General features: G+C 53.4%; 1 protein-coding gene across 2 annotated transcripts in view; it reads right to left on the bottom strand.

Moving 5' to 3' along the window:
* Positions 1-15,614, bottom strand: part of NEK6 (NIMA related kinase 6) — an 88,099-nt gene that overhangs the window by 23,229 nt on the left and 49,256 nt on the right. For both annotated transcript variants that reach the window (XM_049897284.1, XM_049897283.1), the window contains 3 exons: positions 8,755-8,895; positions 7,371-7,433; positions 3,184-3,294 (listed from right to left, as the gene is read on the bottom strand). In XM_049897284.1, coding sequence (XP_049753241.1) covers positions 3,184-3,294; positions 7,371-7,433; positions 8,755-8,895 — 315 coding nt within the window. The remainder of the gene's footprint in view (positions 1-3,183; positions 3,295-7,370; positions 7,434-8,754; positions 8,896-15,614) is intronic.

Here is a 15,614-nt window from a genome sequence, read left to right as displayed (position 1 = left end):
GAACCCCCACCCCGGGCCACCCTGGGCCTCTGTGGTAGGCTGGGGCTGGAATGTTATTTACACTGTGATGTTGGTTAATCCTCATTACAGCATTTAAGCGGGACGCGCATGACTGTGAGTGGTGCTTTCTAAATGTCATGTCCTATAAGCACCGCCTGACATTTAGCAGGAAGGCACAGAGTCTCTGGTGGCTTCCAGGTGGTGGCAGCTCCTGGCTTCACCATCTCTCATAAATAATCCTGGCACTGTGGCCATAGTGGAGCTGCTTGGCTCCTGAGGCTGCAGGCCCTTGGGACACAGTTCCTGCTGCTCAGCAGGCTCCCAGGCCAGCCCGGCATGCTGAAGGCCATGGAGGGGCCAGCTGGGCCCTGGCAAGGCCCTCGTTCCCTTTGAAGCTCAGAGGCAGCTGGAGTGAAAAATACCAGGAAAACTGAGCTCCTGCTAAGCACCAGGGACTGTGTTGGGAACATTACGGATGAAGAAACTGAGGCACAGGCACCTGTCCAAGGTCACTCACTGGGTATGTCTGACCCTGGGTCTGGGGTCTCTCCACTACCCAACCCTGTCTTTCTCACTTGCTGGGGCCAGCAACAAGCCAGGTTGTGCTGGTGAGCTGGATCAGAGGCCCAGGGAAGGAGAAGGGATAGGCAGAGGAAGGGAAGGAAGAGTGGGACTCCTGAGCCAGGAGGGCAGAAGGAGGGTGTCAAGCCAGCCTGAGGAGCTGGGAAGCCCAGAAACCCAATCTGCACATCGCTGGCAGTCAAAGCCCTGATGGGGTTAGGAGACTGATTTGAAGCCAGGGGACCCAGGGAAGGGGCACAGGGTAAAGGGGAGTGTGGAAGGGGGTCCCTCATCCCACCCGACCCCAGGCCAGGCAGAAGGGGGTATTGGACACCCACGTGCCTCCTCCTCTCTTTTTTAAGCTGGAAGGAGCTTGCACCAGGCCCTGCAGTTCCCATAGTGCTCTCATCCCCGGAACAGGGTGGAAACCGAGGTGCAGGACAGAGACAGGGAGGGATTTGACCAGGACTGTCTGACTGTCTGACTCCAGCCCCACAAGGGTGTCTGGGGTCCACTGGCACTGAGTGGGTGCAATGCCCTCACTGCGGGACACATCCCAGGGTGACGGCAGGAGGGGCCTTTCCTCTACCTCCTGCTCCTCCTCTCCATCCAGCCAGCACTGCTGGGCAGAGCCTGGAGCTGCATCCCCACCACTGCAAGTCTTCCCCACTGGCCTCCCCAACGCCTTCCCAAACCCTCCACTGGGCACCCAGTCTTTCTTCTAGAACAGAAAGCCAGCCATATTGCTGCCCTGCCACGGGTCTTAGGGAGCTTCTTGCTGACTTTGGGGCAAAGTTCTGAGTCTTGAGGCTGGACCTCAAGACCCTGCATGATCTGACTCCCCTTACCTCATGCTCTCCCCCATTCCCTCACCTAATGGTCTCAGTGGCAAGAGCCAAACTACTTGGGGGACTCCTGAGGTTTTCATGCCCCTGGGCTCTTGCACAAGCTGTTTATGCCACTAGACTGCATTGGCCCTCAGGTCTCAGCTCAGGTGTCACCTCCAGGAAGCTCCCCTGGCTCTCACAGGGCTGGCTCACACTGCTCATTTATGGACCTGCCTTCCCATTAGAACATGAGTGCCTAGGGGCAGAGCCCAAGCCAGCGGCCCCCCAGATCTTGGCACAGAACTGGCACGCAGTGGGCACTCGATGCATGCGTGTTCAGCGTGAGAACAACACATGAAGGAGAAACAAGTAAAGTTGGGGTAGGGGAGGAGAGAAGGAGGACCTAAGACATGATATACCACATCTGTTCCCACCTGGGGTCTGTGTGAAGATTAACATCTCTGCAAATGCATTAATATGTCAACGAAAATATAAAAGCAGGTGATAACAGCTCAAGTAATGACACTTCCCAATGATGCCCATATTCCTTGGAGCCAAATTTCAGAAGAGCAAGTGCGAGCAATCGCTCACTCCCCAGTGCCTGGTGGGAAAGACAGAGAACCTTCTCCTGACCCCATTTTCAAGTGTGGTTGGGACCGGGTGGGGGGATTGAGGGTGGCCCAGACTTGCTCAGGAGCCAGACAGACTGGGCTCTGGCGGAAGGACAATGGAGGCCCACAATGGTGGCCTGGAGACATGGTCTAGGCCAGCAGGGAGGTGAGATCCTTGAAGGAGCAGAAGGGAGCTGGCCTGAGGGTGGACCTGAGGGTCAGGCAGACCTGGACTCCTCTACTTTGACGCTGTCCTGCCCCAGGAAGGTGGCTCAACCTCTCTGAGCTCTGCTCTCCTCTTCTGAGGACAGTGTGGTGTGCTGCATGTGTGTGCGTGATCTGGGTGTGGCCCACAGCAGGTGCCAGATCAATCCAGCCTCACCCAGTAGGTGGCGGAAGGGGGCAGAGCAACGTGGGGGTTGCCATGGGGTGTACAGCAAGAACCAGACCTGGCACTGAGCTGGCCGTGAGACCTGGCAAGTGGCTCAAACTCTCTGAGAGCCCCTGGCTCGGCCACTAATGGCAACGATGATGCCCCCTTAGGGCTGGAGGGGCCTTAGGGGGTCATCTTGGGGATGGTATCCACTATGGGTGCCAGGCTGGGAAACAGAGAACTCCGCCACAGGCATGGCTCTGTCCCCACATTGCTGGGAACCCTCAGGCAATTTTCTTAACCTCCCTGAGCTGAGTTTTCCTTTGTGTAAAATGAGGCACAAGACGCATCTCCTGATCCCGTGGGCTGCGGCCTGACTTAGGCTGGGGTGCTGTCCCTGCTCCTTCCGTGAGGTGGGAGAGGTGGCCAATGTGCCTGTGGGCAGGCTGGGGCAACAGGGAACGGCCAGAGGGTCTTTCTGGCCATGGCTGGCCCTCTTCCAGCCACCTGCCCATCTAAGCATCATCGGTGCCTCGCTCGTGTGGACCAGGCTCTCGTGGGTTGAGCTTCCCTGAGGCTGATGGGAAGGAAAAGGAACACCCAGGAATGGCAACTGGGACAGAGTCCGAGAGGGCACTCATGGGGCCATGGCTGAGGCCTCTGGGCATCGGCAAGGAGGGCTGATGTCCCTGAGCAGCCACCTCCACTAAGGCCAGAGCAGTGAGGAGCTAGGGCTGGGAGGAGGCTGCCTGGCCCTGGGCTCCTGTCAGGGGCAGCCCCTAGGCCCTGCCCTCCGGCCACACACCCTCACCTTGATCATCTGCGAGAGGTCGCCTGCGTCAGCCAGCTCCAGCACAATGTTCAGCTCATTGTCCTCAATAAACGAGTCCAGATACTTGATGATGTTCGGATGATTCAATTGCTGCGCAAGGAGAGAAAGAGAGAGGGGGAACCAATCAAAGATAGCACAGCCCCAGCATCTGCCCCCTGTTGGTGTCCAGCTGGCACCCAATAATGGGACCCTGGGGATTTGCTGGCGAGGCAGTTGCTGAGGGGGGAAGGCCTGCCCTTGGGAGTCAGGTATACCTGGTGGTGACATTACCCACTGGTGTCGAATCGATTCTGACTCACAGCGACCCTATAGAACAGAATAGAACTGCCCCATAGGGTTTCCAAGGAGCAGCTGGTGGATTTGAACGGCTGACCTTTTGGTTAGAAGCCGAAAACTAACCAGTGAGCCACCAGGGCTCCTGGGTGACATTTGGAAAGCCATTTTGCACCCGAGTCTCAGTTTCCTCATCTATAAAATGGGCATAATGTTCTGAAGCGCAGCTGTGAGAATTAGATGGGCTAATGCCCCTGAAGTGCTTGACCCTGAGCTACAACTCAACAGACTGTTGTGGAAATCACTGTCATCATCATAGTTGTCACTATCATCACTACCCAGGGCCCTCAAGGAAGGGCCAGGCCCCCACAGCTCTGTGCTCATGCTCAGCACTTGGCAGGCTGCATCTGGTGCTCAAGAGTGCTCATCTCCTTCCTTCTTCCTTCCCACTTTTATTCAGTTGCTGACCCACAACCGTGGAATCCTGGCAGGAGAGCCTCCCTGACAAATTTGCATTTCGCCTCCCCATTAAGCCCATGTGTTTGCTGAGGTTGCCACAGGGATCCCAGATATGAGGGTGCCCCGGCTGTTAAACGTCAGCCCCTGCCTGGCCGAGGGGATACCCTGGGAACTGTTTTGGTTTGTTAAATCAAAACAGGGACTGTTGATAAACAAAATTGACTATTTGCACCAAAACCTGGGGGAAGCAGAGAGGACTCAACTATTCTGTCATAATCTGGGGTCCAATCCACAAGGCTCTGTCCGCCGACAACCAGAGGCCAATTTAGAGCCTATTTTCTAAAAGGCCCAATGTTGATGGGAGGGGGCAGGCATTGATGCTGCATGCCATCCTGTGCCCGTCCTTGACCTTGGCTCCTAAGGCAAGGGAGGCTGGCAGACGGCACACAGCCACACACACTCCTCATTCTTTGATTTCCCAAACCAGCTCTGGTGGCCCTCAGTCAGCCTCCTCTCTGTGTCTCACACCTCATTCCCATCCCTCTTCTGATGACAAAATCTCTCTCTGCCACACTCTGAGCTCCTGGGAGTGGAGTCGACCCTGAGGCCCAGGGGCAGCCCTGGCTGTGGAGGCGGCTGCTGAGGGCTGGATGGGTAGGCAGAGCAAACTGCCCACAACGTCAGGCCCCCTCTTGTTTGACTCTCTGCTGTCAGGGCTTTGCTCTCTGGGACCCATGGCCCTTCCTGACACAATAGGGAACGGGTCTGTCTGTCTACAGTCTCCCTCGCTGGGCTGCATTCCCGTGTCTAGCTCTCGGTGGTGTTGAAACGACGTGCTGACTGTACGCCTATGTTCAAACAGGCCGTCACGTTCCTGCCCCATGTGTGGCCACCACCAACCTCACCACCGTGGTGGGAAGTTTCGGTTTTGGGGTCCTGGCATGAATGATAGGACTGAGGTCGCCCACTGTCCCCTCTGAGAACTGCATTTCCCTTTGTTTTGTAGGAAGCACCTCATGCCCCTGGCACATCCTGTTGACTTCCTATGGGCAGCCGGGGAGGTGGATCGGTGTTCCAGAAAGGGGTTGGGGTTGCGGGACAGAACTTATAACGTTGCAAAAGCCGCCTGTGACTGAGCGTTTCAGCTCTTTAAACTCATTTGCATACTGACTCTCCAAAACCTCTGAAGACACCCTGTCATCATCGCCCTCTTTTTACAGCAGCTTGTCCATGGTCACGTGGCTGGTGAGCTGGAGTGAGGGTGTGCCCGCCTCTGAAGCCCAGGCTTCGCCGTACTGGGCTGCATGGCAGCGCTGGAGAAGGGGACAGAATCCCCTCTGCACCCAGGCCCGGCTCAGGCCAGGAGGAAACAAGGTGGCCTGGGCTCCGCACTGGGTGGAGGCCACTTAAAGGTGGGGGCTGTGGTTACACATCTCTGTGCTCAGAGACCTGGAACAGGCTGGCTCAGAAAGGGCACTCAGTACCTCCACTGTGTAATTCCTTCATTCAGTGTCAGCAGCACAGGTGGGTTCTTGGTCACCAGGTGGGAGGGAGGAGGGGTGGGTGGTCGGGACAACTGTTCCCAGAGTTTGGAAAATCAGATCTCCTGAGACCACAACTGGGCCTGAAAGCTGACCATTACTTTAGATTTTTAAATGTTAGTACTTGAAGGCTATTTTTCGAACTGTAATGTTAATTAAGTACCCCTCCCTCGGTCCTCCTGGTCTCCAAACTGGCCTCTGTGACCCACTGTCGGCAGTCACAACAAGGGCTCAAAGCTCACATCTGGCCACGCCCCCACCCTGGCTCAAACACCTCTTTAGTGGTTCCCCTTTGTTCCCACCTTCAAGTTTGTTGTCCTGAGCCTGGCATTTAAGGCCATCACAATCTGGCCCTGCCAACCTCTCCAGCTCTTCTTCCCATTCACACTGTTGGGTTCCCTGCAGCAGGCTCATCTCAGACTTCTAGATGATTCCAGGACAGTGCTCTGGCCTCTGCAGGGTCTGCCCAGAAAGTGGGTTTTCCCCTGGGCTCCCTGGCTCACAGCACCCCAGACAGTCACCATCTGCTGCCCACCTGTTCCCACCAGCCTGGAAGGCAGGGCCCAGGCCTGAGAACCCAGGACAACGTCTGGCAGGCTCAACTGCTGATCTGAAGTTCTGCAGCTGCTGCTCTGGTGGGCCTCCCTGCCATAGGCAGTCCCAGTTTACCATAAGCTGCCAAGCAAACACTGTGTGTGTTTCGTGGGAAGCAAGGAGGATACTGAGTGAGCACCTACTGTGTGCTCTACTGCACTGGGCCCTTGTAGATATTATTTAATCCTCTCAATCCTCCCAGTTCCCATGTGCCAGGTATTCTTGCCATTGAGCAGATGGGCAAACCAAGGCTCAGAGAGGTTAAGTCACTTGCTTAAGGTCACACAGCTCATACATCAGGATTTGAACTCAGGCCGCTGTTCCTCCAAGACTCACATGTTTTACCCACTCCCAGTCTCCTTTATCACCTCTGAGGTCCCAGACAGAATCCTAAGAACGGGGAGTAAGGAGGAATCTCCAGGAGAGTGCCGTCCCTAGTCAGGGCTAAAGTCTAGTCCAGGAAGTTATCTCTGATTCTGGGGAGACTAACATGGAAGCCAGCGGGGAAGAAGAAAGGGACAACCACAGACCCCACCCCCTGCCCCATTGCATGCCTCGCCCGGGGCAGGCCTTGCACATCTGTCACTCATTACAACCCTGTCCAGTCAGCCCACCTCGCCTGAACCAGGATTCTGCCCACGAAAGGGTGGGCACGTCTGCTGTACCCTTGGGGGAGCCTGTCCCGTAGCCAAGGAGCCTCCAGCTGTGTGGCCTGTTTTCTCCTTGTGGAAGGCCTGGGGAAGAGCCCAACAGCATGGCCATACAGGGGCCCCTTCAGCCCCCAGATGACCTTGACTGTGAACCTCCCTAGGCCCTCAGGTTGGCATTGCTGACCCACCCTCAACAGAGAGGCATGTCCTGCAGGACAAACACATCCCCATGGTTGAATATTCACATGTGGTGTGCTCTGTCACAATGGAAATAGAAGAATAAAAGCTGAGAGGAAGGATGAAAGAGAGACAGGCAGACAAAACCACTGTCTGGTCAGATGTCCACACGCGACTCCTTCGTCAGTCAAGTGGGTGCTCAGGTTACCGTGTGGCACTGATTTGGGCAAGGATAGCTGAATCTGGTACAGAGGGATGGTGAGGGCTGGGCAGAGAGGTAAGGCAGGGCCCCCCCACCCCCCACCCAGCCATGAGAAAATGGGCTGCTGCCCCTGAACGGGGTCCTTTTTGAACTTCATGGAGACTCTGGATCCCTGCCATCCGTGGGCTATGTTGGACATGACGCGGCCCAGCCTGGAGCCTGGGTTACTCCCAGGAGGCAAGGGGCAGCCGCTCAGCTTAGGACACTCACCTTCAGGAGGCCAATCTCCTTGACACAGTCCTGCCTTGCCTTGGCGTCCATCATCTCAAATATCTTGAGAGGGAGGAAAAGAAAAACCGAGCAGTTAAAACATGGTGTCCGGCACCACTACAGGAAACCATGAGGACCGGGGTTCAAGTTCTGCTCCCCGACCTCCTCACTAAGAGGCTCTTATACTGAGCACTCACTGTGCACCAGGCACTGCCCCAGCTCCCGTGAGGTGGGAGTTACCACCTCCAACTTACAGAGGAGGAGACTGAGGCCCAGAGAAGTCAAGTCACTTAGTGAGGTGACATAGCAGGTAAGGTGCAGGCCAGGAAACATGCCTAGAGCCTCAGTTTTCATCTCTGTAATGGGGACAATAGCCTGACCTCACAGGGTAGTTGTGGGGATTGAGTAAGAAAAAGATGTGGGTAAAGCACCCAGCATGGGGCCCTTCCCCCTCCAGCCTCACAGCGCTCATGGAATGTGAGCTCCTTCCAGCACCTTCTGATGTACAGCTCAAACAAAAGGTCGACATTATAACAGCCCCATCACAAAACACACTATGGCATGAAAAAACCAAGATAAAAAGAACCCAGGTGATAGCCTCCTTGGAAGACGCACAGCAGAAAGTAGGCCTTTCCTGGACCGAGGACCCAATCATTCCCCAGCCAGCCAGGGCCATCAGAAGTTGCATGTGACATTCATAACAAAGAAATGAGCAAGCTGGCCTCTTTGCCCCCGTCTGCCCCACCCGTGACTTCGTCTGAACTGCCTTCTCTCTCCCGGGCACCCTTGGCCGGGGCTGTTAATCTCCTTCTTTAAGGACAAATGAGCAAATTGAGGGACTCAGAAAGCTTTGCTGGAGGATTTAAAGCCAATTTCCTCCAGCAAAATAGGCCCAGTGGCTCTCCCTTAAATGCTTCCTGGCCTGACTTGGCTGCTTACACCCCATCTGTTCAACACTTCTTCCTCCACCTGGGAAGGACAAGGAGGTCGGGAAAGATACTCAGAGCCCGGAAGTGCGGTACGAACACAGGCATCCAGGTGAGTCAGACGTGGGTTTGAATCTTGCCACCCTCTTAACTCACTCTGTGGCTTTGGTGAGTTATTGGACTCTGCAGTGTGTCCTCGGCTGAAAAATGGCATAATGATTCCCGCCCATGGGGCGGCTGTCGTGAAGTACTTAATGCACCCTGGTATACTGCAGGTGCTCAACACATACTCATTTTTCCTTTTCTTTATGTTTGATACTCTCCTTGGCTCAGTGGGCTGGGTACTTCCCTCATGCACAGAGGTAGAAAAGAGAAGGGGCTAGCCCAGGGCCACACCATTCAGATAATGGGAGCCACTCCCGGGACATGGTTTTGACCCTACGGGTTTGTCAGCTCACCTGCACCTTCTTCAGAGCCACTGTCTTCCTGTCCAACAGGCAGGTGGCCTTGTACACCTCACTGAACTGCCCACGGCCTATCTTCTTTTCAATCTGGAAGTCTGCCAGTGAGCAGCGAAAAGATAGGGTGGTCGGGTGCCTCTGGAAGGGAGCGACAGAGGAAGTTGAGCAACAAGGTGAAGATGGGACTTTTGTTACCAGCACTGCTATTGAGGGTATCCCAATGCCCGCCAGGTCCTTTACCCACCCAGCCCCATTTAATCCCCACAACTACCCGACGCTGCAAATGAGAACCAAGGCTATTCACCTCCTCTGTCGCACTTTCGCCATCTTTAATTACAGGATTTACTTGTAGGTTAGCTTGTTCTCTGTCTGTCTCTCACGCCCAGAAGGCTGGCTCCGTGCAGCCAGGGCCTCATCTGCCTTGTTCACTCTTTGCCCAGGTGCACAATGGACGTCTGAATGAGAGGTGTGATGTGACTTGCCAAGGTCAAGGATGTGGAGGAACCATGAGGGCTGGACAGCACAGTCTCATCAGTCCCACAGTCCAGCCCTTCAGCCCCCACACTCTAATGCCCCAACTCTAGCCCTTCAGGCCATCACAAAAAATGGCAAGTTCCCCTTAGGGTGGCCATCCCTCATCTCAGAGATGAGAAAAACAAGGCAACGCTTGAACTCCTTGGCTTAGCCAACACTGTAGCCTTACATCTGAGCCCGTTCTCTGGATAAACTGACCCTTTTACCATGACATGAAGAAACCAAAGACTTCAGGATGACTCTGCAGGGCCAGCATTGAAACCCATGATTAAACTGTAGGACCTGCCCAGGGATGGACCTGCCAGGTGAGGTGGCAAGTGGCCATGAACCCTCCTGCCCCATAACACATGCACAAACATGCTTTCAAGAAAGGGAGAGGAGGGGGTGCCAATGCCAGCCCTTGGAAAAGGGAGGAGGGGAGGGCAGAGGGTGACCTGGCCAGACAGTTCCTGTTAACTCTCCATTTGACCGATGAAGAAACTGAGGCAGAGGGGCCAGCCCTGCCCACAGCTCACAGCTCCATGCAGCCTTCCCTGATGGCTTTGGGCACCACCTCTTCCCACCCAAGTTCCTAGGAGTTCCAGAACTCACTTCTGCTATAGCCCTACTCTCCATTCTGGGGAAGGGGGTCATTAACAATAGGGACCACCTCCCCAGCTAGATGGTAGCACAAGGATAGGAACTGGGTTTTCACAATTGCTGAATAAAAAAAAAAAAAAATTTTTTTTTTTTTTTCTTACATAGTAGCTACATAGAAATGTTTGTTAAGTTCAGTTTGGGGATAGGTCAAGAAACACTGAGAGCCCCATTAAAGCAGGAGCCAGCAGTTGAATTTTCTGAGATGAAAATGCCTCTCACAGAAGCATTCGCCAGGCTGGAAGATTCAGGGATTGGGTTGCATTGTGGAATTCTCCCTTAGCCCAAATACAAGCATTTAGACCAATATAACCCGGAAGCAGCCTTTGGAACCATGTGTGATTGGCAGTGGAGTGTGGGGCTCAGACCAGGGGTTCCAGTCCTGGCCCACCCATGCACTGCTGGTAACCTTGGGGAATTGCACACACCACTCTGTGCCTCAGTTTCTTCATCTATAAAGTGGAGATAATAGAAGCACACACATCTCATAGGGTTGTTATGAGGGTCATGTGAGAGAGTAATGAAAATAACTTCTCAGCACACGGCAGGTGCTGCTGTTACTGACAGGAGTGGGCAGGGCAGGCGGGAGGTGCCACGGAGACCCCAAATGCCCGATTTCTCGGTCCCTGCACCCAGCCCTTCATTGCTGGGCAGCTCTGTGCCAACAAAACTGTAGTGTGTGCTCGCCTGCGAGGAGTCGTGAGAGTCCGAGTCTTGCAGCCCTGTAGTCACGCTTCCTCCTTCCCTTGGCAAGATAAAAAACTTGGGCCAACTGTGACTTTGAAGTCCTGAGGCATAATTCCCTCCATATGGGTGACCTGAAGGCACCTCCTGGTAAAGGAGGAAGATGATGATCTACCCACCATGTGCCCAGTGTGTGTTGGGAAATTCCTTCTGTAGCAATTAACCTGCCTATACACTGAGTCCCCTGAGAAGAGTGGGCATTTACAGAGTGCTCACTGTGTGCCAGGCACTGTGCATACCCTTTCCAAACACCATCTCGTGGAGTCCTCAGAAGGAAACCCAGGCCCAGAGATGGGGGCAGTGACTTGCTCCAGATCCTGCAGTGAGAAATGGCAGAGCTGGGATCTGAACCGGGGCTGGGGAATACGAAGCCTAAGCCCTTCACTCTCTACCTGGTAGCCTCCCAATTCAGATTCTGCTTTTCCTCCAAGGCCCCAGGACTAGCAAGGCCTGCTACTTCCTGCTCCAGATGTGTTTCTTTCAGCTACCTGAGCCAGGGGCCTGTGTCCACCTGGCCTGAGACCACAGGGCCCCTGTCTTAGTGCCCTCTACGTCCCCTCACTGCACTGCTCAGGCAGTGTTGGTTGAATGGTACGAAAGAAGGCACTCAGAACAGCCTGATGTGCAGTGGGACTCTGAGGTCCAGCCGCAGCGGCCTCTAAATGTAGCCAGAATCTCACACCCTCACAAAAAGCCAAGGCTCCTTTCTTGGCACATGGAAGAATCAGAGATACTCATGAAAATAACAACACGGTGCTATGTAGTAGGCACCTATTATGTGTCAGTCACTAGACTAGCTACTTAGATTTTATGACTTAAATCTCCTAACAGCCTTGTAAAGCAAGGGCTACTAATCCCATTTTAAATAAACAAACTGAGGCACAGGTCACCTGGCTAGTTGAGGGGGGAGCTGGGACTTGAACTCTGTCCCATCTAGAGTCCCAGCTCCTAACCACACAGCTGTGTTACAAGGTGACGCGGGGTGGGGCCCTGGCCCTCTCAGTGCCTCAGTTTTCCCCCTTGTGCAGTGAAGGGCTTGAAGGATGTGACCTTCAAGGGTCTTTGGAGTGGGTTGGCCAGAGTCCCTACCACTCACCTCCCACCCCAGGGATGTGCCCGGGAGGCCTCCGCCCAGCTCCATGATGGGGGATGGGGCCAAAGCTGCTCACTGATGTGGGTGACATCACAGCCAATACCCTGCGACTCCAGCTGCACATCTGCATATGCAATGACCCAGATTTGCATTCCTGTCATAACCTATTCGACCTAATTAAAGGAAGGAGCCTCTGTGGTAGGGGCAGGTTATGGGGTAGCAGCAATGCATGCACGAGGTCAGGTCTGCGTCTGGGCATCAGGCAGGCTCCAGAGGCAACCACTGCCCTCGCAGGGGTTGGGGTGAGGCCCTGTCCCCAGGGGGGGTCATGCTGGTCAGGAGAGGGTACCGCGGGACACAGGGACTCCTGGTCACAGCCACCTGAGCCAGCAGAGTCCTGGCCCCGATTCAACTCAGGGCTCTGAGCAGAAAAGGGAAAAGTGATTGCCCTCAAAGGCCAGGTCTCCCTCTCCTCCTGGGTCAGCCCTTGGCACAGCACGTTCTGCCTTGCAGCCAAGTGAGCCTGGGCCCATTGTCTGTAACATAGGGACGTTAGTAACACGGGCACCCAGGATTTCTCTGAGGATCCCATGATACGATGTTGGTGAAAAGGGTCCGTGAAGCTTTAAATTGCAGGGCGAACATGGGCTGGCATCACTGCAGGGATCTCAGGGTTCAATAAGATACACATCCCAAAGCTCCCACGGCAGGGCGGGCCCCAGAACAGCTCTTGCAACGGTGAACCCAATAATAATAATAAACTAATGATCTACCACACTGATCACCCGTCAGAAAACTATTCAACTAATTTTAATGCTTACTGTCCCCTGCTATTCCGAGACCCGTGTGCTGGCTCCTGGGGAAAATAAACACAAGCCCTGGGGCACAGTCAGCAAACGGTAACCACTGCTCTGGCTCCACGAGTTAAGACACTGGGGCCTAGAGGCTTGGGTTTAAATCCTGGCCCCACCACTTCCTGGCTATGGGCCTTGGGCAAGCCTTTCTGAGCCTCGGGTTCCTCATCTGTACAATGGAGACAATGATAGTAACCCCTTCAGAGCGTTGCTGGGGGTGGGTGGCTAAATAAGTTAATGAATGAAAGGTCTCAGAACACAATATCTTAGTTATTATTGGAATCAGCATGGTGTGTCTGTAGAATGGGTATAACAACGGCAACTACTTCCTAGAGGTCTGGGGATGAGTCGAGACAGGTGTGCACAGTGCCCAGCCTGGCGCAGTGCCTGGCCCACCCAGGGAAAAAGCTCAGGGAGTTCTCAGCTGCTGCTAATACCACCCTCATCGTTCTCACCCCTATCAAAGGTCTGCTGACCAGAAGGGGTTGGTAGTAACCTCAGGGAACGCAGTATAGCCATGGGGTGGACTTGCACTTGTGCACAGGAGTTGCATCCTATGGCTCCATCATCACTTATCTTATTACTATCTTTATGATATCATCTTTCTTATTACTATTTACCTATTATTATGGCAGTGCTGGCTTTATTATTATGGCTATCATCATTATGTCATCTATCTTATTCCTATCAACGTCACCTGCACAGGCTATCCAGGACTGCACGTCAGGGGAGAGTGCTAGACAGTGGGTCCACCTCAAGTTCCCTTCCTAGGGGCTGTGCTATGGGAATGACTGTCCACCACGAGGCCATATCTGACTCCTCGTCCCCCTTCCCCAGGGTGTTTGAGCCCCTTAGTTCTCCATCTCCCCCTCCAAGGTAGAGGTGATCAGGCCAGGAGGCTGGAAGGAGAAGACAGGGACGCTGGCCCTGTAGCACCCCTTCTACCCTCTGCAGTGGGCCTGAGGGCTGAAGGTCTGGGCTGCCCCAGGGATGACACACAGGGTTTCAGAGAGAGGAGGAGCCTCTGGACAGCAGGAGGAGTCTGGCAAAACAAGAGGCTGTGGAGACAGCCAAGGCCTTTAAGCTACCTCTGTCCCCAGTCCCACACTCCCCCCAAAAATGCCACTAGCCTTCTCAGACCAAGGCGGGGCATACCCAGGAGGTCTTGGACCACACCACGACACTCCCTCCCTTGCAAAAGGCTCAGAGAAACCCAGTCTCCCTTCTCGAGTCAGATCAAATTAGGCCACAAACACCCCCCATACTGCAGTAATTTGAGTGTAAAACATTTGAACTACAAGAAGCCTCAGCCATCGACAAATCCTTAAAAAAAAAAAAAAAAAGCATAAAATTATATGTTCAAAGAAGAAAAATGCATTCGCCCAATTTATTTTCTGAAATCTCATTAAAAAATTTAGCCTGACTAAGTCAGACTTCTGACCTGAATTTTAATCATCTTTACACTGGATGGGGCTTTTTCTCTCTGATATTTGCAATGCATCATTAATTTTAAGGCAACCGTTTCTATGATTTTAAAAAGCACACTTCATCGGGATGACATTTCCTGTAAACGACTTTCACCTTTCAAGACATCTGACACCGTGTGTAGGGAACTTAGAATGGATTAAGCGTACCTGTATACAGCGATATGTTTTAAATCTGTGTGCGCGAGAGAAGGGCATACTTTACAAACAGTCCACATTGTCAGACTCTTATGAGACCAGCCCTGCTCGGCTCCTCCTGATTCGGCTAATTTTAAACCAAGACTCAAACTGCACTCTCGCAGACCTAAACACAAGAAGCCAGACTATGCAGCCACACACACACAAAAAAAACCAACACCAAGCCTGTAGCTGTGGAGTCGATTCTGACTCATGGTGATCCTAACGTGTTACAGAGACGCTGAGTTCCGTAAGATTTTCTTAACAGTAATTTTATAGATGTGGATCACCAGGTCCTTCTTCTGCAGTGCTACTGGGTGGGTTCGAACCACCAACCTTTTGGTTAGTAGTTGAGTGCAAACTGCTTGTACCACCCAGGGACCTGTGCAGCCACAATGACTTACACAAATCCTGACTCAAGTGCAAAATGGGCAAGTTCCTCATCTCAGTCTTCTCACCTGCAAGCAGAGGGAATAAGAGCTCCTTCTGGGAGCTGGCAGGAGGACCAAATGAGATAAATGCCAGGCATCATATGCTTATCACAGCCATCAGCCATCACCACCATGGTCTCAACTCCTAAGTATACACTCGGCTGGATGGGCCATCCGCTCATGGGAACTGGCGGCAAGACTCCCAGAGCATGGAAGATGCCTGACAACAAAACCTAAAATAATCTAGATTGTAGTGGCTCCCCCAGGAAAACCTCAGAGAAAACCGAGCTTAAACACACGGATGAGAGAATCTGGTACAAGCTCTAATGGCCAACAAGCAAAGGCTCGAAGGGTGAAAACCATGAAGAGATCTAGACACCAAGCCGGAAGGTGGATGCATCCTTGATGTCTCCCTCTCCCTCACTCCTTCAATTACCAAGTGCAGTTGATTCTTCCCTGGGGAAGTTTCTGGACCTTTCCTCCCTGTGTTCAGCCTGACAGCTGGAGATTCATTTCAGACTGAGGCGGCATCTTACTTGGGGTGATTGCAGCCACCTTCTCACTTCCTCCTGTTCACCTTTCTCCCTGGCTAAAGGTGATCTTAGGTGTTCCTGGGTGGTGCAAACAGTTAAGCGCTCGACTACTAACCGAAAGATTGGCAGTTCAAACCCACTCGGAGGTGCCTCAGAAGAAAGACCTGGTAGAGATCTGCTTCTGAAGGATCCCAGCCTTGAAAACCCTATGGCGTGCAGTTCTACTCTGCACCACATGAGGTCGCCGTGAGTCGGAATTGACTAGATGGCAACTGGTATTGGTAACAGTGATCTTTTTAAAACCCAAACCCAAGTGTGTCCCTTGTCAACTTAAAACCCGTGGTGGGCTCCCCATTAGCTACAGATTCAAT

This window comes from Elephas maximus, chromosome 9, assembly GCF_024166365.1.
Source record: "Elephas maximus indicus isolate mEleMax1 chromosome 9, mEleMax1 primary haplotype, whole genome shotgun sequence".
Classification (NCBI taxonomy): Eukaryota; Metazoa; Chordata; class Mammalia; order Proboscidea; family Elephantidae; genus Elephas; species Elephas maximus.
This window is presented reverse-complemented; position numbering and strand designations above follow the sequence as displayed.